At 39.6% G+C, this 23,713-nt stretch overlaps 1 protein-coding gene and 1 long non-coding RNA gene across 2 annotated transcripts in view; one reads left to right on the top strand and one right to left on the bottom strand.

Annotated features, from left to right (window-relative positions):
- caska (calcium/calmodulin-dependent serine protein kinase a) overlaps positions 1–23,713 on the top strand; it is a 234,084-nt gene that overhangs the window by 59,037 nt on the left and 151,334 nt on the right. Inside the window, 3 exon segments of the mRNA XM_052013430.1 lie at positions 318–423; positions 4,170–4,247; positions 14,167–14,239. Coding sequence (XP_051869390.1) covers positions 318–423; positions 4,170–4,247; positions 14,167–14,239 — 257 coding nt within the window.
- LOC127569097 (uncharacterized) lies at positions 8,873–23,452 on the bottom strand. The gene is made up of 3 exons (XR_007956144.1): positions 23,398–23,452; positions 11,545–11,852; positions 8,873–9,981 (listed from the first exon to the last, which is right to left on the bottom strand). It is a non-coding gene; the product is annotated as an uncharacterized LOC127569097 (long non-coding RNA).

Genomic DNA, 23,713 nt, shown 5'->3' with positions numbered 1-23,713 from the left:
GAGTAGGCTGGTAGTTTCAACTTTTCTGATGTAACTATCTTCACTTGTGTGCTTTTGTTCTTGAGTGTGCACCTCTTTGAAGTGATTTGGGCTGGATTGTCAGTTCAAAATTAAAGCTGTATATAACTCATTTTGAGCACAGGTGCACTTCCTATACTGCTTATGGGAGAATTTGTAGTTTAAAGATTTACTATTTGTGACAGCCAGAACATTGCAATCTCTAAATATTCTTAACAGTCCTGTTATTTACACATGATGGGTCAACTTGGCCATGAAATTTTAACTAGATGACTAAAGTGATATTTTCCTTTTCTTAGATTTAAAGAGGGAGGCCAGTATCTGCCACATGCTGAAACATCCACACATTGTGGAATTACTGGAAACCTACAGCTCAGATGGAATGCTCTACATGGTCTTTGAATTGTAAGTAGCTTGATTTTCCACTCCTAAATTTTATATGTGGCGACTCTTGACTTGAGCATGCGAGGAGTGTGTTATTGTTAAAAGTGCTACTTTATTACTTCACGGGATGTGACGATTGCTGGCCAGGCCTCTGTGGCCATCCTTTATTCAAGTCAGCAGATGCATATACTTGACATTCTTAATTCAACATTTATGAATTAATCTCAATGAAAATGTTAGTATATTTTTCCAACATGAGAGAAACAAAGGACTGCAGATGTTGGAATCTAGAAGAAAAGCACTATGATGCTGGAGGAACTCAGCAGGCCAGGCGTCAATGTTTCTGGTCAGGACCCTTCTTCAGGACTGAAGATAGAAAAAGGGAAGCCCAATATATAGGAGGGAAAAGCAGAGCAGTGGTAGGTGGACAGAGGGGAGGGGAGGTGGGGTGGGCACAAGGTGGTGATAAGTAGATGTAGGTAAGCGATAGTGATAGGCAGTTGCAGGGGAGGAGGGGAGAGCAGATCCACTGGGAGATGGGTCAAAAGTAAGGAGAGAAAGGAAAAACAAAAGGAGGTAGAAAAAAGACAAAGGGAAGAGAAGAAGCATGATTTGGGGTGGGGGGGAAGGTTTGTGGGGATTACAATGTTCATGCCATTAGGCTGCAAGGAGAATTCAATGCTCGTGCCATTAGGCTGCAAGGTTCCGAGATGGAAAATGAGGTGCTATTCCTCCAGTTTGTGCTTGGAATTCTCCTGGCAGTGGAGGAGGCAGAGGACTGACATATCAGTGATAGTGTGGGAGGGGGAGTTGAAGTGACTGGCAACAGGGAGATGCAGATTGCAATTACGGACAGAGCGCAGCTGTTTTGTGAAACGGTCACCTGGTCTTCGTTTGGTCTCACCAATGTAGAGGCAGCACTTGGAGCACTGAATGCTGTAAATGATATTAAGGGAGGTGCAGGTAAATCTCTGTCTCACCTGAAAGGACTGTTTGGGTCTTTGGATGGAGGTGGTGAAAGGGCAGGTGTTGCACCTTTGGCAGGGGCAGTGAAAAGTTCCTGGGGTGGGGAGGAGCAAACTAGGGAGTTGCAGAGAGCGCGGTCCCCGTGATAGGCAGAAAGGGATGAGGAGGGGAAGATGTGCTTGGTGGTGGGATCCCATTGGAGATGGCAGAGATGTGTTGGATACGTTGGCTGGTGGGATGAAATGTGAGGACAAACAGGACCCTATCCCTGTTGGGTCTGGGAGGGGTGGGGATCAGAGCAGTGGCATGGGAAATAACAGATATGGGTGCGAGCTCTCTCGACCATAGACGGGAAGCCCTGGTTAGAAAAGAAGTTGGACATCTCGGATGTCCTGGAGTAGAAAGCCTCATCGTAGGAGCAGATGAGGTGGAAAAATTGAGAAAAAGAGATAGCATCCTTGCAAGAGACGGGGTGGGAGGAGCTGTAATCGAGGTAGCTGTGGATGTCAGTGGGTTTGTAGATGTCAGTGGATAAGGAATCTCCTGAGATGGAAAGATCAAGGAAGGAGAGAGAGGTGTCAGAGATAATCCAAGTGAATTGGAGAGCAGGGTGAAAATTTGTGGTGAAATTTATGAAACTGTCGATTTCCGCACAAGTACAAGAGGTGGCACCAATGCAGTCGTCGATGTAGTGGAGAGTTGAGGAATGGGGTCAGAGTAGGCTTGAACAGAGACTGTTCACCGTAGCCAGTGAAGAGGCAGGCATAGCTGGAGCCCATGCGAGTGCCCATGGCTATGCCATAGGTCTGTAGAAGGTGAGAGGAATTGAAAGTGAAGTTGCTCTCCCCTCCTCCTTTGCACCTGCCTATCACTATCTGTTACGTACATCTACTTATCACCACCTGGTGCCCATCCCACCTCCCTCTTGTCCACCTATCACTGCTCTCCTTTTGCAACATGAATTGCTTTTCAAACATTTATGCCAGTTGATCATAATTGTTGCAATTTAAATGCTCCCTCTCTTGAGTTGTTTTAAAAAAAATTGAAAACTTTGGAAATATTTAGTGGGTCATGCAATTTCCTTGTAAAGAGAAATAGTCAAGGACCCTTCACCAGAACTGAAAGAGAGGAAAGTTAGTTTTAAGTTTCAGGGAGTGTGAGAGAGGGATGGATTGGACAAAACTATCTTGTTTCCTCACATGATAAGACATGGAGTCACACAGCACCCAAACAGGTTGTTTGACCCACTGAATCCAATGCCACTATATCATTTCTTAGGTCAGGGGACCAGAATTCTGAAGAATACTCTAGGTGTAGCCTCACCAGCACTCGATACAATTGAAACTATTTCTAAGCTTCAACCCTCTTACAATAAAGGCCAATATGCCATTGCCGCCTGAACAACTTGTTGTACTTGAGAAACAAAGGACTGCAGATGCTGGAATCTAGATGAAAAAACAAGAAGATGCTGGAGGAACTCGGCAGGCCCTGCAGCATCCATGGAGAAAAACAGATGGTCAACTTTTTGTGTCAGGACCCTTCTTCAGGACTGAAGATAGGAAAAGGGGAAATCCAATGTGTGGGGGTGGGGGGAGAGAAACAGAGCAGTGATAGGTGGACGAAAGAGGGGAGGCGGGATGGGCGCAAGGTGGTGCTAGGTAGATACAGATAAGAGATAGTTATAGGTAGATGCAGGGGAGGAGGGGAGAGCAGATCCACCAGGGCATAGGTCACGGGTATGGAGGCAGGTGCCCCATGAGGGGGGGGGGGAGAAAAAAGACATAGGCAAGAGAGAAAAAAGAGGTTAGGAAAAGGAAGAGAAGTAAAGAAGAGGCATGGTGGGGGGGGTGTTTGGTTTACTGAAAGTGGGAGAATTTGATGTTCAAGCCATTAGGCTGTAAGGTCCCAAGACGGAAGATGAGGTGCTTTTCCTCCAGTTTGCATTTGGACTTCTCTTGCCAGTGGAGGAGGCAGAGGACTGACAGGTGACTATTTCATAGAACACCTGCGCTCCGTCCGTAACCACGATCTGCATCTCCCTGTTGCCAGTCATTTCAACTCCCACTCCATCACTGATATGTCACCAAAATGTTGACAGTCTATTTTTCTCCATGGATGCTGGCTGGCCTGCTGAGTTCTTCCAGCATCTTGTTTTTTCATATTTGTTGCACTTACCTGCTAACTTTTAGCGATTTCAGGTACAAAGACACCTGGATCCCTCTGTGCTTCACTCGCATGCAGTTTCACTCCAGTTAGATAATAAACTGCCTTTGATTCCTTTTACTAGAGTGTATGTCTTCTACACTTTCTGACACTAAACTCCACCACTTGCTCAATCTACATCCCTTTGCTGAACCACAGTATGCTCATTGCAAAGACGTGCAAGTTAATAGGTGAACTGACTACTATAAATTGTCCCGAGTATATAATTGACCAAAAACCATCCATTTTTCACTAATCCTACTTTAATCTTATTTTATTGCCCCCTCATTCCTTTCAACTGCCCTTCCTCTATATTCTACCATGCAATTACATACTCACAGATCACTTTTAAAATGTTTGATTGATGAAGCAGTTTAAGTAGCTTAAGATAACATTGACATGTACATGGCAGTAAAAAAAAAGGGCTATGTTTGCTTATGGTCTCAGTAATGCAATGCAAAATGGTTGCAGACAAATATATATTCCTTTTAATCTATGTACTGGATGGTATGACAAACTTACGCTAACTTTCAACATGTGTAGATAATTAAGATTTGGTAGTTTCAAATATGCTATTAAATTTGTGTTTTTTATTATAGTATGGATGGTGCAGACCTCTGCTTCGAAATTGTGAAAAGAGCAGATGCAGGTTTCGTTTACAGTGAAGCTGTTGCCAGGTATGTACCTTATCCTTAAATTCCTATTATATGGTTGGAGACCAGTTTTGAATCTATTCATTGCCACTAAAATATGTTGGTGCAATAATGTGCTGTATAACTAAATAACACATTCCTTTTTCTTATTTCTTTGCCCACAGGTAAAGGTTTTTCTCTGCCACCATGAATATCAAAGTTATTCATGTTATGGTAAACAATGCAGGTCAGGATTTGCTGCTCATAGTGTAAAAGGAACTCTTCTCCACAAATTCATTCATAAATCACAGAAGGAATCCCTTCTGGTGAACTAAGGATGTAAGAAAGGCCACAGAAGAAGGTGGAAAAATGGATTAAAATGGGAGGGGATTCATGATTTGAAATTTCATGAAACGCTTGTTGCTTAAGAATAAGCATCAGAATCTGTAACATTGTTTGCCTTGCCCTTCATTGGGAACTGGCATACTACAGAGATGTGAATGCACGAAGATCATTTCTAATAATTCACAGTGGGTGCCTATATTACCAATAAAGGTGCAAGTTTTATGGCAGCTTCTGATGACTCTATATACAATTCAACACCAGTTATGGTATAGCCAACGTCATTTATTGTATATCCATTGATTAAGTACAATGTTTACTTTGCTATTTCTTGCCTGCAGAGGTGAAAGTTGTGAATATTTAAATCTGAAGTAAACTAAATTCTGTAAATATGCAAAAGTTCATTAATACCTTAAGATATTAACATTTCGAGTGGAATTTGATCCACTTTTTTGATCCTTATTTTTTCCCTCTTCCTTTCAATTTTCTTTCATTCCTTCTAATTCTGTGTTAGAATTGTATAACCCGAGTTTAATGCATCCCCCAATCTAAAATGTCTTTAGAATTATTTTGACTTTATGATATGGTTAACAAGCAACACCTTCAGATGGAAAACAATGAATTTAATCTCAATATGCTGTACTCAGTGCTAATGGAAAGATACTGATTTGTAACTTCTAGCTTGGATACAAAATTGAAGCTTGAATTTCATCCCTATTAAAGATGGTGAAGAGTCTCAACTTTGTCATTTCTACTTTAAATCTACAGTTTCTTCAGGAATATTATAACAAAAACTGGTGGAGAGGGTGAAGGGAGGAAGTGATTGATTCTCATTGATATGAGAACAAATTAACTCCAACAGAAGAAGAAAAATATCAGTAAACATTATATAATACCTCCTGAAGGATACTCATCAGCACATTGAGTTTTTTTTAAAAAAAAGTGGAGGTAGAGCAAGGAGTCATTGAGGAGTGCTTAAATTGTCATTGTGTTTTTTATTTTTGTACTTCAGGGTTTGGGGTGAGATGAAAATAAGCAGAACAAAAGCATTGGAAAGGCACTTAACCATATAATTTCTTTGCCTCCCAGTTGTACCCAAAAATGTAGTGTTTTTTAAAGGTAGAATTATTAATTACAATTAGTACAATTAACACGAGGCAAATTAACAATTTTTTAATCATGTACATTAACAAAAAATCTAAATCTCCTGGCAAGAACTTCCTTCCCAAAGCTGCACTAGCAAGGCCCTGTCACTTTCAGCGTCCTCACTTTGGGATTGGGGTGATGTGAGGGAGGGTGTGCCACAGAATGAGCCCTGCCCACAGAACTGCTAGGGGTGGAGTTGGGTTGGGGAACTTGACTGGCAGCTAAACCAGGGCTTCTGACTTAGATAGTTGTTTAATGTGTCAAAAAGAGTAGCATTCAAATACTATTAATGAAAGCATTAAAATGAAAATAACTTAAAATTGTTCAAACATTTTTTACATTCTATTGGTTAACTGCAATTCAACTTGATTATTTTAATTGACCTGAAGATGAGAATGATCACCGTTCATTCTCGTTGGTAGAGAGTGATTTTTTTTTAAAATTTGAATTTAACATGAGGCTCTACTTTTTTTCCAGTTAAGAAAAGAAATACCTAGCAAATGTCAGCTCAAGTCACTGTAATTCCATATACTGAAATTAATAAAAATTATCATGCTGTGTTACACTGCTTCCCATTTGAAGACATGCAAGGTTTCTAAAACTTCAATTGCGCTATAAATGCTATCCATTTGAGGAGCTCTGTTATCAGAGGTAGGACATGCTTGGCATGGGTGCCAGCTGGCATTTCTTTACAACAGAAGTAGAAACCATAGATTCCTTCTGTAAAACTGTATTCTTCCTCTGCTTTTGACTTTTGCTGGCAGTGTTGTTGGTCCTAAAACATTGCAAGGTATTTAAATCTTGAGTCATTAACTGCTGCCTGAGACTCAAGTTTTAGAAATGTAGGCTGCAAGTACTTGTGGGATTAAAACAGAAAATGCTGAAAATGCATATTGGGTCAATCAGTGTCTGCAAATAATTGGAGTGTATTTTAATAGTGTCTGGACTTCATTAACTTGAAGCAAAACTTTCAGCTGAATCTATAATTAGAACCAGTTGTGGTTTCTTTGGCATAAAACCTTCCCATTTGATGACATCTGTCATTGAAAGAGTTTTTGATTACAGGATCCAGAGTTTTATAAAACGAGGTTAAGAGCATCACAGCAAGAGTGTTGTGTAAATTTTGTATAGAATAAGAGTTTGGCCAAAACTGAATATTGTGTCTAATTCATGGCACCATACTTTAGAAAAGATCTAAGTATGTTGGAGTGAAAGCAGAAAAGATTTACCAAGATAGTTGCAGGAATGAGGGATGTTAGTTATGTGAGTAGATTGGAGGTAGTGAGGAAACCTGATGGTGGTGTGTAACATCATGAAGAACATAGATGGAGTAGTTTGAGGAAACTGTTCCCATTGATGAAGGGATCAAGAACTATGGGACATAGAATGGAGGTAATTGAAACAGGAACCAAAAATGACACAATGAATTTTCTTTTTCATTAGAGAGTGAAATCCTGTGGTCTTATCTAATGGTCTCATGAGTGGTTAATGTTCAGAATGCACTTCCAAAAGTATTGGTAAAGGTAGATAAAATTGCATTGTGCAACAGGGAGCTTGATAGGCTTCTGAAATGAGATGAGTTACAGGGGCTGTGTGGAGAGGGTGGGAACAGGGCTAGCTATATTATTCTTGTATGGATTTGGCCTAATTCCATGCTGTAACCATCTTTGTGATTTCTTTTATTGCCTGTTATTTTATGTTTAATGTGTACTGCATTTGCTTGTATTGTTCATACAAGTTTTGATTTTGGTTGTGGCTTCACTATAACTATCAGCTTGACTATGTGAACTTTTTCCAGTCAAATTTCAATTTCTGAAAATGTGGAATTTTAAGATCCTTGACTTTTGAAATGGTTACAGCATGATTCTAATTTAGGTAATTATTTCTGTATTTGTGTCTATCTTGAGGAGTGAGCCAAGAGCCATACTCCTGTGTCTAATTCTTATATTTGAATTTAGTGATCAAGTATAATCACTTTGGAAAATCTCCTTAACCCTTTCTATCTGACTCCATTGTCTCCATCATCTCCTATCAATACCCCTAACTTTGTGCATTGGCTGTTCAAGCCAACCATCCTTGCCATTTCCAAACGTGATTAATGCAATGCTCTAAAGCACCTTTACATCTTCCACTCTCTGTAAGCAACAGTTTAACCAAAACTTTGCTGTTCATATGCAGTCCAGTGCTTACTTCTGTTCACCTATAACCCCCCTCCCATGTATCCAAGCATATGAAAGCTTTTGGCAAACAATGGTTCAGATTTTTTTGGCATCTTCTATGCTTAAATCCTTCATAGCTTCACTTTTTTTCCCCCACTTCCTTGCTGAAATCATTTGCAGTTCCATACTTCCCATGAACTTATCTCCTGGTGGTTCTTGTTTTTGTGCATTTTCATTAAGTCCATCTGATCATTAACAGCTTCAACCTTTTGGACACTATGATTTGAGAAATTTCATTATCACTATCAAATAAAAGTATTGCCTAATTCCCCAACAAATTATTGGGATACAGAAAACAAACTGGGCAAGCATACAAATGCTTTGGTTATGAGAGCAGGTCAATCGAGAAGTATTCTGCCACTGCTATCCTCAGTTTTTCTACTACCAACAAAGACAGGAGTGTAATGGCATACTCTTGCTGGATGTATGCAGCTTTAGTCATGCTTGAGCATCTTGGGGAAACAATTTATTTGATCAGTACCCCATCCACAAGGTTAAAATTCTATTTGCTCTATAATTAGCGTATTTTGGCTGTTATGTGTTTTACAGGAGTGAAGCATTGCAGCAACTTGATGATACTGCTTTTTGTAGCATTTTCACCACCTAGGAAGAAAGAACAGCATGTGTATTGAAATAGTCTTAATTCCAACTTTTCTTGGTCATATATCATCTTCACCTGGACACATATCAGCTTTCTTTCATTGTCTCCATCAAGACTCTGGCATACCTCACTGTTAGTGTTCAGTTAGATATTTAGCAGCATATTGGCATCCTAAGAATAACTCATCTTTAAAAACAAAAAAATGAGGAGCCAAAACCTTCAGGACTTTTCACTGTAACATGTCTGCTTGTGGGATGGAAAATTGATGCATGGTATCTTGGGACTTTGGGAACAAAAGAAAAAATCACACTTGAATATAATTGATCAAAATGTGTTGTCTTTTTAATCAATGTATTATTTTACATAACATCAAAGTAGTTTTACTTGTTCTGACTCAGGAGGGCACCATTGGCTCTATCCCAGCTCCCAGCAGAACCCATTCCTTTACCTTATTTCCCTGTAGCTCAGGAACTTATTTTCTCTCATGCCCATCAACACCCCTTGGAATCTTTTACCACTTACTAACACTGGAGGTATTTTGGGTCAAAGAGCCTATTTCCATGTTTTGTGACTGTGATTTAAGTTTATTGGTACATCTTTTAATCATGCACTTTGCTGATGGGATTGATGCAACTTGTTCTCTATTCAGCACGTGTTCTCTATTTATACTTTGACATAATATATGCATATCTAAAAGTGCTTACAGAGCAAGTTCAGATACATTTAAGACTATTGAGACATTGTGGCATAATGTTCCCAGACCTGGTGCTAAATCCTGATGTTCCTTCTCAAAAATGTAATTAGCCATGAGCTCTTAAGTGAACTTGGTCTCTCAGTGATGACGCATCAGATGCTACTATATTAAAACATGGAATTCATGTCAACTTTGAATTATTTCAAAGATTTTGGGTCCTATACAAGATCAATTAGCTGTTTGCCTTAGTTGTCTGAGTTAGTTTCATAATGTATGGTATCCAAATAAAGGTAGAATTCATGGCAAGACATTGCTTGACTATCTTTTTCTGAACTCCGTTGTTTCTTTAAGTTTCACAATTTTAAATCCTGTTTATTCCCAACACATTGCGTGAATTTCATTTTCAATCATATAATAGCAAAATGCTTAAGTTCCCGATGAATAAGTTCCCATGAATCAATCTAATCATTTCCCATTTTCTTCATTGTGCTTGTCATTCCTTCAAAGTCTGCTGTTCTGAAATCTAACACGTTAATAGTTTTTATTTTAAATGTTAGTTTGGTTCAGTGGTACCACTTCTACTCAAGCACCCTTCCATGATATGAGCTTTGAGGGGGTTATACATTGTAGAGGCTCTAGCCTTTTGATGGAAACAATAGGGGGAATCTCTGTCTGTACTTCTGTTTAGTTAGACATAAAAGATTATTGCACTTTATTCTGCTCTATCTTGTGCTGATTTAAACAGAAAATGTTGGAAATACTTGGGTCAGGCTGCATCTGTGGAAAGAGAAACAGGTAATATTTCAGGTCAAAGACCCTTGTCTGATTAGCTTAAATTATGTAATTTCATTTACTTCATACTTCAAATGACTTTCAAGTAAAAATTGTTAGTAGACATTTTTTGTGATACTGTGGTTAACATTTGCTACTTAATCTAACATCAGCAAATCTTTAAATGGTGAGTTATCTGACTTGCTGTTTGTGGATCTTGCTATTCCAAATTAGCTACAGAATAAAAGCAATTTATTCCCATTGACCTGACCTGATATGTACTATAAAAATGCAAGCTTTTTTTCAACCTGTTGTCTAAATTTCAATCTTCTCATGAAGATTCTGATCAATAAGCTATGAATGTTCTTCACTTTTGTATGTGGTAACTAAGAAATCTTAAATAGTGCAACACCTGTTGCCAAACTTAGTCAGAAATATTTACCTTTTATCCCTACAGCCATTTCAGTTCATGTTGCAACATTTTTTGTCATAACCAGTGTTATTTGTTTCCCGCAAGACCTTTCATAATCTTACCAGGTATTTTTAAAAATAAAATGTATTCCCTAAACTACTTCAAAAACAAAATGAAAATGGAAGAAATGTATGTTTGGTTTTCCTTTTCTTTGCCCTGATTAATTCTTGTTGAGTACGCAGTAGTTTCATTCCATCCAAGTATCCCTAAATACCACATGGCTCAGCCATTGAAGAAAATTAGCAGATTTCTGAACAGGAGCAAAAGAAGCTTATTCTCTTGGCTTGCATGTTTCTGCTGGAAAACTGGTGGAATGGATAAATATCCATTAATCATTCTATAATCCACCTCCTGGTCATTGTAATCTCAATTGCATCACACTCTCTTCCCCACATCACCACCATAAAAACTCAAACAAGTACTTAGTATCTTTGCCATAAGCTCATTCCTGACTAACTTGACTTCTTTATCTCCTGGCACAACTTTTCTGCTGCTAATATGTTAACAGAGCTGTTTGATTTTCCTTTATATTGCAGTAACTTTTTCTTCCTCGAGCTTGCTAATCTCTGTACTTTAGTATTCACAGGACAGGTAATAAAAACCAATTACCATTTAGCTTCAAATTTGACATCAACCTTTTGTTTTCCATTGCTCTTGTTGCAAACACTTTCCATCCCTCTTGCCCTAGTACTTTTGCTTGCACTTTATCATGGTCTCTCACAGGCAACACATTCCCCCATCCCCAACCACCCCAATCTCACAACCTGATGCATTATTTGCATTACCTATAACTCCTCTATGCCAGTGAATGAAAACTTGATGTTTAAACTGCATGCTTTCCCTCAAAGACTCATTGCATCCTACCAGGTGGAAAGCTACTGTAGTGCAACTTGTTAAATTACAAATGTACATTTTATCTTCAACTATTAACATAACACATCTTGTCAAATAGATATCCTGATTTTTAACATAAAGTCTTGGTTATGTACTGAAACAAAATCCAATATGACAAGTGACAGATGTATTCACATAAATTCTTTGCCTTCAGTACAAAGAATGTGTATACATTTAGAAAGATTGAAATCTCTTCACAATACCTAACTATCAATCTTTGAGCTATCCTTGATAACGTAAAACTAGTAATGCTTGTGAAGAGTAGTTGTTCCACACAGGGTTGGGCTTTTCAGTGTCCTTGTGTGCAGTCTGTACTGAAAATTTCCAAGATATATTTGAGGCCATCTGCTGGAATGTTGATTGTAAATGGAGATGTTCCAAGTCAGCCCCTGACACAAGCAAGCAGCAAAGCTAAGATCTTTGATAATATGCAGTCATATTTCCTGAACAATTCATTTTCTTAACAGTTTACTTCCTTGATGTTTTTGCGCATCAGTTCCATTCTGTAATTCTGAATATAAAACAAAGGAGAAAAGATTTTAAATATTTAATTGCTGGTCGGCCATAACAACCTCCTGTATTGCCAAAATTGACATAACTTTCCACATTTGATTCTGTGAAAGTGGACAAATGTACCATGTGAGAATTTTTCAGTCAAGTCTGTAATATTACTCCAGTCATTTTTGAATATATTTATTGGTCAGATTTTTTTTTAAATCAGCCTTAGGAGTTTTCAAAACATCTGTCTGATATCCAAGGGTCTGTTGAAACATATAATTTTCATATTTGGTGAGGAAAGAAGAAAATTAGTGTGGTATAGCATGAGAATGATGAATTACTACATTCTGCTGTAAGGTGTTATAATAAACTCCTGGGGAAAAAACAAATGGTTTTGTGATTGCTTACTGTATTACACAAATTTGTCAGTTAAAGCCAAGTGTTATGCAGTATTCTGAGGCATGGGGCAGAATCCACAACAGTACAGATTGTAAAGCATTCAGTTTCCAGGCACACTACAAAGTGTTACCAAGTGACTGATGCTTCATGGATTTAAATTCAAAATGTAATTCAACAGTGAATTTCATTGCAGTGAGAATGCTGAAACACCTTAAAAGAGAAAAATATTTTTGAGAACCAGATGCTCACAAACTGTCCAACATTAAACATTTGCTTAGTAATGGATGACTAAGCTAACTTTCACATCTTGAGTTAGCTTGATCTTTATTGTTGGATTTCTCATAGAACCATCTACTTGGCTTTTTGGATGAATATATTTCATTTGTCGAAGATAAAACAAAGACTCAAAATTGTTGTATAAACTTGTTTATGAATTTAGATCTCAGAGTTAAACGTAGTCTGTCACCACACTGGTCATTGAATGATACGGCATCTAGGGCAGTACATGTATCAGTTCCAATCTAGACTTATGCTCTTATCTGTTTTGTCTCTTCTGTTGTGTTGCAGAAGAATGGGTGGAAAAGCCCTCATTTTCTGGAATTGTGAGACTATATGAAGGCCTTTTGTCCAGTAATATAGCAATCAGTTTTAATTCTTTAAATTCCAATGGTGAGCAACAAAAAAAAAACATATTTTCAGATGCTATTACATCATAGAAGTGCAGAAACTTCACTAAGTGAACTTTGTCTTCTTGGCACCTTGATCAAACAAGAACAGCACATGAGGAACATGCTGTTCATTCAGTGTAACAGAGGTACTTAACGCATAGATTGTCCCTCTACAGGAATTTAATTTGATTGTCAAAACAAAACATTAAATTCTTTAAAATGTGTGTTTTTGTCTGTCAAAATGCTCTGATTTCAGAGTTGCTTGCCCTTGTCTTGATGTAGGATGTTCGTTAACTATTTGCCTTGAAGTAAGATTTACTTTTCTTTGGAAGTGGTGCATCTTGCAAGATGCCTTTTGCAAAAGGCAAATGTAAATTTCTGGGGTCCAAGATAATAGTGCTCAAGTGTTTCCAACTTAAAAACCTAGAAGAAAAATCTTACCTTATTTGTGTAAGGCTGTGTCACTGGATAGAGTAAGAGACATTCATCTGCATAACCTACCTTGTTAAGAATTGAGATGAATCTATTAGTAAAAGTAAGTAGTTAATAAATGCCATGATTTATTGGTCCCTGGGAAAACTGGATCCACAGAACTCTTTCTGGGGTTAACATATGGAAGATTGCTCTCATGGCACATAATTTTTTCAAGGGGTGGTGTCCCTAGAAATTTCTTCAGCACAAGATATTGAGATCATTGTATTTGGTGATCTTATTGTCTATCATTCTTCACACTGAATTATCTGATGACATATAATTCTGTTAGTACAGATAAGCATACGGCAAACCTTGTTACAGTTGGTGGTTAGCAAATGAGCTGCAGAATTTTTTAATCTTGTTTTGTCTCTTAGCTTTTGTACTTAAAACAAACTGGATTTGCGCATGTATCCATTTAAGTTTTTGAATACAGTGTATCCTGATGATGTGGTTATTGTGTTTGGGCATGGTACACTAAATTGGAGTAATCACACCTCTGCCACAAAATAATGAAAACTTGGGGTATAATTTCCTTTATATGGAGGCCAGAAGATGACCACAGAGATGGAAAGAAAATTTCTGGCAATGTCACTTGAACCATTCTTTAGATGCACAGACCTATGAGTAGGAAGAGTAACATTGAAATGGGTTTCCTGTCAATCTTCCCTCTGGATATTGGTATGCATAATCTTGCAGATATATTCAACTAAAATAATTGTGTAACTTGTTTTGATTTCACTGCTAACTAAAGATATGTATAATTCTAATTTTTTTTTGTATTTGTAGTCACTACATGCGACAGATACTAGAAGCACTACGCTATTGTCATGACAATAATATCATTCATCGAGATGTGAAGGTAAGTTGATTGCCTTTGTGATGCTGTTCTGTTCGTGTAAAAATAAAACCCTGAATCGAGTCTTATTCAACGGAGAAACTGAGCAAGTTTTCTCAAAAGCAACACTATTTTTCATAAGGATTTGTAATTGTCAAATATAAAATGGCTATATACTCTATTGAAAAAACTGAAATGCTGAGTGGAAAAATGGGTAGGTATGATTTCATAGGGGCCAATTTATCCGTTGTTGCATGCTTTGTATATGGGTGTTAAAAGGGCTGTGGAGCTTGTATTATAAAAACTGCTGATCTAATCACTATTGCAGCTTGATATATTTGTATGTTATTTGTTGCTAATTCTCAACAGCTTTGGCCTGACTTAAGTGAACCAATGTTTACCATCTTATGCACACTCGCATTGCAGAGCAAATGATGGAGCCGAGGAACTAACGCACAAAATTTTGATTCATTGCATGTAGTACATATAGTAATGTGAATTGCCATTTAGCTGAAATTAGCAATAAAGGCTAGTGTTCCTGAAGGTTGATTAGAAGAATTTGGATTGTTTTTTTTCCTCAACTCATGATTATAGGAATAGCACCTTGTTTAAAATGTAAGTAACAATTATCCATGATTTCATTGAATGGCACAATAGACTCAAGAAGCTGAGCATACTTCTCCTGTCCCTAAGTTCATAAATGGAACAATTTGCCCTCGCCTTAAACAAGTGCTGGCAACTCCCAGCTTTATTCTTTGGCAAGGCCATGAACTCAAATGTGTTTTTTTTTTTTGCTTTTTCTTTTTTTCCCCCCCATATATTGTCCTCAAAGCCAAACCCACCCCTCAGACTTGTTTTACTCTAGATTTGCATCTCTCAAATGTTTCCGTCCCATTTGTTATATTCCCTTGTCTCTCCAAATCCATGTTCCCAATTATATTTGCTGCCACCTCTCCATTTGGAATGAAACTGACAAATCATTTTTCTTTTCTTGACACCATAATAGTTGATATTTCTTATGTTCCCCTTTTCATGGGCATTGTCCCTCCTCACAAAACCCACTTTAACTTCTCCGTATCTAATCTCCCTTTCCTTTTCAGACCTATGAGTAAAATACTGTCTCCCAAATATGCACGTTTTTCCAACAACCTTTTTGAATCAATTCAGTTTTCCACCTTCCACTGCACACATACAACTGCAAGTAAACCCTGGCACAATGTTTTTTTTAATGTACTGCGTTACTCCTCATTTTTCCTTTGCAGCCTTCAACATACTCTTATCACCTCACTTATTTTCTAGGTCAGTGGAACCTTTTCCTCTCCTATTTTATTTAAATGTTGTCTAAGCATCTCCAGCATTACTGATGTTTCCCAACCCCAAACCATCAACTGACATATTCATGGAGAAAAGCAGGTGGTCAACGTTTTGTGTCAGGACCCTTCTTCAGGGCCGAAGATAAGAAAAGGGGAAGCCTAATATATAGGAGGGAAAGCAGAGCAGTAATAGGTGGACAAAAGAGGGGAGGCAGGGTGGGCACAAGATGATGATTGGTAGATGCAGGTAAGAGACAGTGATAGGCAGGAGGAGGGGAGAGCAGATCTGTCAGGGGATGGGTCAAAGGTAAGGAGGAAAAAAAGGATAGAAAAAAGAAAGAGGGGCTTGGAAAGGGAAGAAAAGGCATGGTTGTGGGGGATGGTGTTGAGGGGATCACTTAAAGTGGTAGAATTCAATGTTCATGCCATCAGTCTGCAAGGTTCCAAGATGGAAAATGAGGTGCTGTTCCTCCAGTTTGCGCTTGGACTTCTCCTGGCAGTGGAGGAGGCTGAGGACTGACATATTTGAGATGGAGTGGGAGGGGGAGTTGAAGTGACCGGCAACTGGGAGATGTAGGTCGTGGTTACGGACAGAGCGCAGATATTATGCAAAACGGTCACCTAGTCTGCGCGTTTCGTCTTGCCAGTGTAGAGGAGGCTACACTTGGAGCACTGAATGCAGGAGATGATATTAAAAGGTGCAGATAAATCTGTCTCCCCTGAAAAGACTGTTTGGGTTCCTGGATGGAGGTGGTGTAGGGGCAGGTGTTGCACCTGTGGCAGGGGCAGTGTAAAGTCCCTGGGGTGGGAGCGGGATGGGTGGGGAGGGAGGGAGGAGTGAACTAGCTAGTCATGGAGAGAGCGGTCCCTGCGAAAGGCAGAATGGGTTGGGGAGAGGAAGATGTGCTTGGTGGTGGGGTCCTGTTGGAGATGGCTTAAGTGGTGGAGGATCATGTGTTGGATACATGGGCTGGAAGGATGAAATGTGAGTACAAAGGGGACCTTATCCCTGTTGGGTCTGGGAGGGGTGGGGGTGAGAGCAGAAGTGCAGGAAATGGCAGAGATGTGGGTGTGAGCTCTCTCGAACACAGTCGAGGAGAAGCTGTGGTTAGTAAAGAAGCCAACATTGGCTTTTCCTCAACTTTCTCCACTATATTGACGACTTCATTGGTGCCACCTCTTGCACCCATGCGGAACTCAACAGTTTCATAAATTTCACCACTAATTTTCACCCTGCTCTTCAATTCACTTGGACTACCTCTGACACCTCTCTCTCCTTGATCTTTCCATCTCCATCTCAGGAGATTCCTTATCCACAGGCATCTACAAATCAACTGATGCCTACAGCTCCTCCCAGCCTGTCTCTTGCAAGGACACTATCCCTTTTTCTCAATTTCTCCACCTTCGCTGCATCTGCTCCCATGCTGAGGCTTTCCGCTTCATGACATCAGAGATGTCCAACTTCTTTACTAACTATGGCTTACCCCCTACTGTGGTCGCGAGAGCTCGCACACATATCTCTACCATTTCCTGCACCTCTGCTCTCACCCCCACTCCTCCCAGGCCTAAAAGAGGTAGGGGTCCCCCTTGTTCTCACATTTCATCCTACCAGCCTACATATCCAACACATCATTCTCTGATGCTTCAGCTCACTCCTCCCTCCCCACCCATCCCGCTCCCACCCCGGGGGCTTTCCACTGCCCCTGCCATAGGTGCAACACCTGCCCCTACACCACCTCCATCCAGGGACCCAGTCTTTTCAGGTGAGACAGATTTATCTGCACCTTCTTTAATATCATCTACTGCATTCGGTGCTCCAAGTGTGGCCTCCTCTACATTGGCGAGACCAAATGCCCAGACTAGGTGACAGTTTTGCAGAATATCTGCGCTCTGTCTGTAACCGCGGCCTACATCTCCCAGTTGCCAGTCACTTCAACTCCCCCTCCCACTCCATCTCAAATATGTCAGTCCTCAGCTTCCTCCACTGCCAGAAGTCCAAGCACAAACTGGAGAAACAGCACCTCATTTTCCATCTCAGAACCTTGCAGCCTGACGGCATGAACATTGAATTCTCCCACTTTGTGATCCCCTCAACACCATCCCCCCCCCCCCCCCCCCAACCATGCCTCTTCTTTTCTTCTGTTTCAATGCCCCTCTTTCTTTTTTCTACCCTTTTTTCCTCCTTACCTTTGACTCATCCCCTGGTGGATCTGCTCTCCCTTCCTCCTGCCTATCACTATCTCTTACCTGCATCTACCTATCACCACCTGTGCCCACCCTGCCTCCCCTCTTTTGTCCGCCTATCACTGCTCTGCTTTTCCCTCCTATATATTGAGCTTCCCCTTATCTTCAGTCCTGGAGAAGGGCCCTGGCCCAAAACATTGACCAGCTGCTTTTCTCCACAGATGCTGCTTGACCTGCTGAGTTCTTCCAGCAGACTTTGTTGCTCCAAATTCTTGTATCTGCAGTCTCGTGTGTCTCCAAGTCCCATTCATTCAATCTTCTTTGAATTTTACCGGCTTCAAGATCCCTCCACAAACTTAATATCCTCATTTTCATACTTCACGTTCTTTTGGCCTTTCTTTTCCTTACCTTAAAAACTTCCTTCAGACTTAAGCCTCCTGACCCCTCTTTTGGTTGCAGCCTTTTTGTTTCTCCCCTATTCTTCTCCGTACTCCCACTGTCCAACTTGAAAACCTACAGTTGTAATTGAACTTTTATCAGTTGTTCCCAAAATCCAGAGAAAATAGTCTTTCTCAAAGAGTAGGTTAGATTGGAGTGTACGCTACATCAGGGTAGAAATTCATCCTCGATCATTTGTACTAAATATGAATATTTAGTAAAGGCTTTGCAATGTTCTCCACTTTTCTAATTTGGAATCAATGGAATTGAATTTCGGAAGCTGAGTATAACATTCACACACTGCTTTGCATACACAAGGTGGTTCAACACTGCAGAAAACTATCAAAGTTCTAGGGATGGAATTGAAAAGAAAGTAAGGAAGGCAAAGGTTGCATGAAAAAAAGTACTGGCAGGTAATATCCTAACATGTTCTGAGAGCAAATGAAGTGAAAGAAAATGAAAAAGGAAAGAACTGGTCTTTGAGACCAAAACAATAGCCTTTGGTGGCAGTTGTATAAGTTTTGTATGAATGCTTTGCATTCCTCTTCATGGAAGAGGGTGATGTCGATGGGAGTAGAGGTTAAGGTGGAAGATTTGTAAATAATAAGCCTTGAGAGGACAATCATCTTTAGAAGTGGATAAATCACCAGGCTCTGATTAAAAATATGTTTTAAACTCAGAACGAAGGCAGGAATTGCTAGAGGCTCTGACGATAATATTTCAGTGCTCTTTGCTGCAGCAGTGAAACTGTTGGACTGCTGTGTCACTTCTCAGAAAGAGAGGAGTGATTATTGCTCGAACTGTACATAACATTGACTAGGCCACAGCTAGACCACTGTGTACAGTCTTGGTCACCACGTGGTGACCTCTTATAAGAGGGATGTCAAAGTACTAGAACGTAAAACAGTGCAGCACAGGAGCAGGTCTTTTGGCTGACCATGTCTGCACCTACTGACTCTTAGTAGGCTATAGTGTAACCTCATACTAGTGACTGCACCTTTCTTATTCCCGAGTTCTAACCATGTGGCCTTGCCGGATGAGCCATCCAAAATGTCCCCTCAGCAGAGCTGTGACATTCTCCCTAACCTGTAGTGCAACTGCCCCACCTCTTTCACATCCTTCTCCAACATGTCTGAAACATCTACAACCTGGAACTTTGAGATTCCTGTCCTCCTCTCAACCAAGTTTCTGTAATGAGTGCACTATTGTAGTTCCATGAACCCACGAACATAACCTATTATTCCTTTTTTGCAGTTTTTATTTATTCGTAATTTATCAATTTTTTTTAAAAAATGTCTTTGCACTGTACTGCTGCCACAAAACAGTGAATTTCACATCATTTGTCAGTGATGATAAATCTGATTCTGTACCAACCCAGGCTTTTTCGCTCATCTGCCTTGCCTGTTGAATTCCTTGCATTAAAATAAGTACACTTCAGGCCATCATTCCTGCTCTGTTCATTATCCTGGCCCTGCCTGTTTTTCCTGTCTTTAATCTCTACCTTCTCAATTACTCCACCTGGTGACCTCCTGCTCCGGTTCCACTAGTTTAAACCCTCCTGAGTAGCAAGTTTTCCTGCAAGGATATTGGTGCCCCTCCAGTTTAGGTGCAACTTGTCCTCCTTGTCCCACCTCCCCTAGGAGAGATCCTAATGATCTAGGGATCTGAAATCCTCCCTGTACACCATTTCTTTAGCCATGGATTCAACTGTATTGTCATTTTACTTCTGGCCTCACTAGCATGTGCACATGGAGTAATCCCCATATTACAACCCTCGTGGTCCTTTTTAACTTTCTACCTAATGCTCTATATTCTCTATGCATGACCTCATCTCTCTTCCTGCCTATGTCATTCGTACCAATATGGACCACAACCTCTGGCTACTCATACTTTCCTTTTAGAATGTCCTGTACCCACCCAGAGACACCCTTGACCCTGACACCAGGGAGGCAACACATCATTCTGGAGTCTCACTCATGGCCACAGAAATGCCTATCTGTGCCCCTGATTATGAAGCCCCCTATCACTATCACTTGCTTAGACTTTGCCCTGGTGCCACTGATCTGGGTGCTGCTGTCATTTGCTGTGCTCTGCTGCAACAGAGGGTCCAGAGGGGATTAACAAGGATGCTGACAAGGTTGGTAAATTAAGGTTATGAGCAGAATCTGTCTAGCCTAGAGTTGTTTGCTTTAGAACAAAAGAGATTGAGGAAAGATCAATTTTTTAAAAAAATTAAGATCCACAGGGCTTATTTCCTCATCAGAGAGGTCAGTAACTATGGGGGCACAGACTTAAATTAATGTCAGATAATTTGAGAGAATTTATGATTATTTAATTCAGTGAATGGTTTGGCTTTGGAACTTGCTGTCTGAAGTAGTAGTGGAGGCAGAAAATCATATGATTTGAAAAAGAACCTGAATAAGCATTTGAAGAACCATAACCTGTAGGACTGAGAATGGAAAGTGGGACTAACCTTAAATTTATTTTTGACCAATGTGGACATGATAGGCTGAATGGCTACTTCCAGCACCATATATAATCTTGTGTGTTTTTGTGCACTTCTTCTGTTGTTTTCAAAATCAGCCACTAGTGTTTTGTTATTATTGGTTCACTGTAGAATCTTGTACTAATTATTAATTTGAACATTGTCATTTGTTGAGTACGGTCAAAATCGAGTTTGAATTAAGTAAAATAAAATTGATATAAGCTGCTCTGCAGGGACACCTGGTGACCAGACCATCCATTGCAGGCAGAAAGATCTGTTTACCTCTCAGCTGCTGTGCTTCTCTCTTTTTGAAGACACAGGTTTTGTATGTATTGATCTATTTCCCCTAAATACTGCACTTTGGACCTGGAATAACGTTGATACATTTAGATTTTCAGGTTTCTTGAAGCCGTGGAAACAATTCCAATGTACATTAATAGGTTCTTTGTTTGAATCATGTTGATCAACTAGGTCAAACTTTGGCTGAATCCTTGATGGGCATGGTTTAAATGTTGAATTGCTGAGTCTGCTACTGAGTTGGTTCTTACTCACAGGATGTTACTGGGAAAAGTCAGCATTTATAGCTTGTTCACAATTGATTTCCTTTGAACTGATAGCTTACTGGGCTATTTCAGAGCTTTTGGGAGCCAAGCACAGCTCTGTAGGTCAGATAGTTTTAAGATGACATGCATGTTCGTAAAAGGCTTTAACAAAATGAATGGATATTTACAATAGTTTCATCATCACTGTCATCTGCACTTTTTACTATTCCAAATTTGAATTTGCTTCTCTTGATAAACTCAGATCTTTGAAGTGCTTGAGATATGACCACTGTACTGTGGTTTCCTACTCTTAGTTTCCCTTCACTAAGCACATTACCTTGCAGAAAGGAAGATAGCTGTGATTCTAGGCACATTGTGTGTGCATTTTTGAAACCTTGCTAAGTAGAAGGTATACGGAAGCATTAATAGATTTCTGATGCTTTTGTAGCTGATACTCTAATTCTATCAGATGTAACTCCAAACTGCTAAATTATGACTTTTTGGTACACTTTGACGATATAAATGAAGATACTGCAATATTTTAGTGATGATCATCTGGTCAGAATGATCCTTCTGTCTCCCCATTTGCAGTCTGGTTTTGTGAGGAAGTTAGTTATGTGACTGGTCTGTGTCAGCTAGCCTCTGGTCTGTGCAGACAGTAGCCATGATGAGCTCGGGTAATTGAAATCCTGGGTGAAATTTTAGATCTGATGTTGTAATGTTTTCATGCCTGGCCAGAGTACTTGCTTTATCCAGAACCTAGCGAGCTACTTTTTACTCCTGCATTATATGGTGAATGCATGTAATCATAAAACAAAATCATGACAAAGCAGTCCTTATGAATATACATCATTGCCCACTATATAGTTAAATAAAAACAAGTTGAGCGTTAATAAATATTGGATCCTTTAGATAACATCTCAATTCTTCAGAATTTTGTTTTTGAAATATGAACTGAAAAACACCCTTTTGAGACCTGGCCAATTGTAAACCAATGAAAATTTAAATGTAATTAGTTATGTGTGAGTAAAATTCCATTTTCACTGAGATTTACAAGGTCCCTGTTACAAGGCAGAAGTTCAAAATAATCGGTTACTTAAATTATGGTGTTTGATGTGGTTGTGAAGCTACAAATCAGCTCTGAACTTGTAATTTTAGTGTTCTGGCCTGCTTCAGTCCACGAACTCCAGTACAACTAGATTTGTACTCGGTGTATGTTATTCTGCACCATAACCCTTGTCCATCATTACCTCACTGATGTAGATTGGCTCCTGGGCACCCTAAGCTTCACATTTAATGTATTCAAACTTCTTTGTAAGTTCCTTTATTGTCTTTTGGAAAACTCTCAAAATAAACTTTGGAATCTGGATTTCTGTGGGAAATTGCAAAAGGAACAGATACGAATACTGCATTGTTACCATAGCTCTAAAGCTCAAAATATTTTGATGTTTTTATGACTACCCCTGAGTGGAACAGGGTGAGCAAGAGAAAACCAGGCCCAAGATCCCCAACTACAGAAGCAGTGGATGAGACCAGAGAAGAATTCAACCATGATCTTGATCAATCCATAGCCGAGAAGAGATGAACTGATCTTCCTATGCAATTTCAGTGCAAGGGTCAGACAGGACACAAGCCTCAAAGAGAAACTTTGTTGTAGCATTACTGTTTTTTGATATCATGTGGAGTGTCGAATTGGCTGTAGTCCAGCTCCTATGAGCATGGTGACCATAGAAGGAGGCTGTGGTGATCATTTTCTCTGCTGTTGCAACAAACTGGTTTCAAGTGTTTAAGCCTTTGGTACCCGTCCATTGGACTCTGCTGTCTTTGAGGATCGAGTGTTTTACTTTAGAGGCTTTTAATTATCCACTGTCATTCATAGCTTGGTATGGCAGGAATAATTACTGTTTTTTTTAAAGCTGTCTATTAGATTTACTATTTGCATTTCTAAGTATTCAGTGCGGAGAGGTTTGGTTAGCAGCCTTCAGTCACTATAATATTTCTGCTGTTCTCATTATGCCTGACCATGTGCCTCCTACATTTTTTGTCTGGCCCTAGTAAATTTCTATGCTCCCATTTTAGTCAGATGACATTCATTTTTGCTCCCTTGTGGTAAGACTTCAGTATATCTAGCAAGTAACTGTTTTTGTCATCTATCTCTCAATGCTGTTACACCATATTAAGTATTATCAGATACCTATCAACAAAAAACATTCACAGTACCTTTTAAGGGGAAAGACAGATTTGTGCAGGGTACTTCTTCCAAAGTGGAGACTGAAACACAAATCAATTTGGTAGAAATGGGGAGGTGGGAGGGAAACAAACAGTCCTGGGGTAGAAGTTAATGATTACTTTAAAATTTGTTTAAACTTCCCTTCTCTTACCGGAATGCCATCCAGATTTAATCAGCAGCACTTAGTTTATTAATTCCAGTTACTAACTTGGCCATGGCCTCAGCTCAACCTTTTCAACTCTGAATTGCCTCAAGGCTACACCATGAGCTGCAAGTAAATTTGTCTCATTAACTTGAAGACTTCTC

This window comes from Pristis pectinata, chromosome 4, assembly GCF_009764475.1.
Source record: "Pristis pectinata isolate sPriPec2 chromosome 4, sPriPec2.1.pri, whole genome shotgun sequence".
NCBI lineage: Eukaryota > Metazoa > Chordata > Chondrichthyes > Rhinopristiformes > Pristidae > Pristis > Pristis pectinata.
The sequence above is the reverse complement of the archived record's forward strand: the minus strand, read 5'-3'. Positions and strand labels throughout refer to the sequence as shown.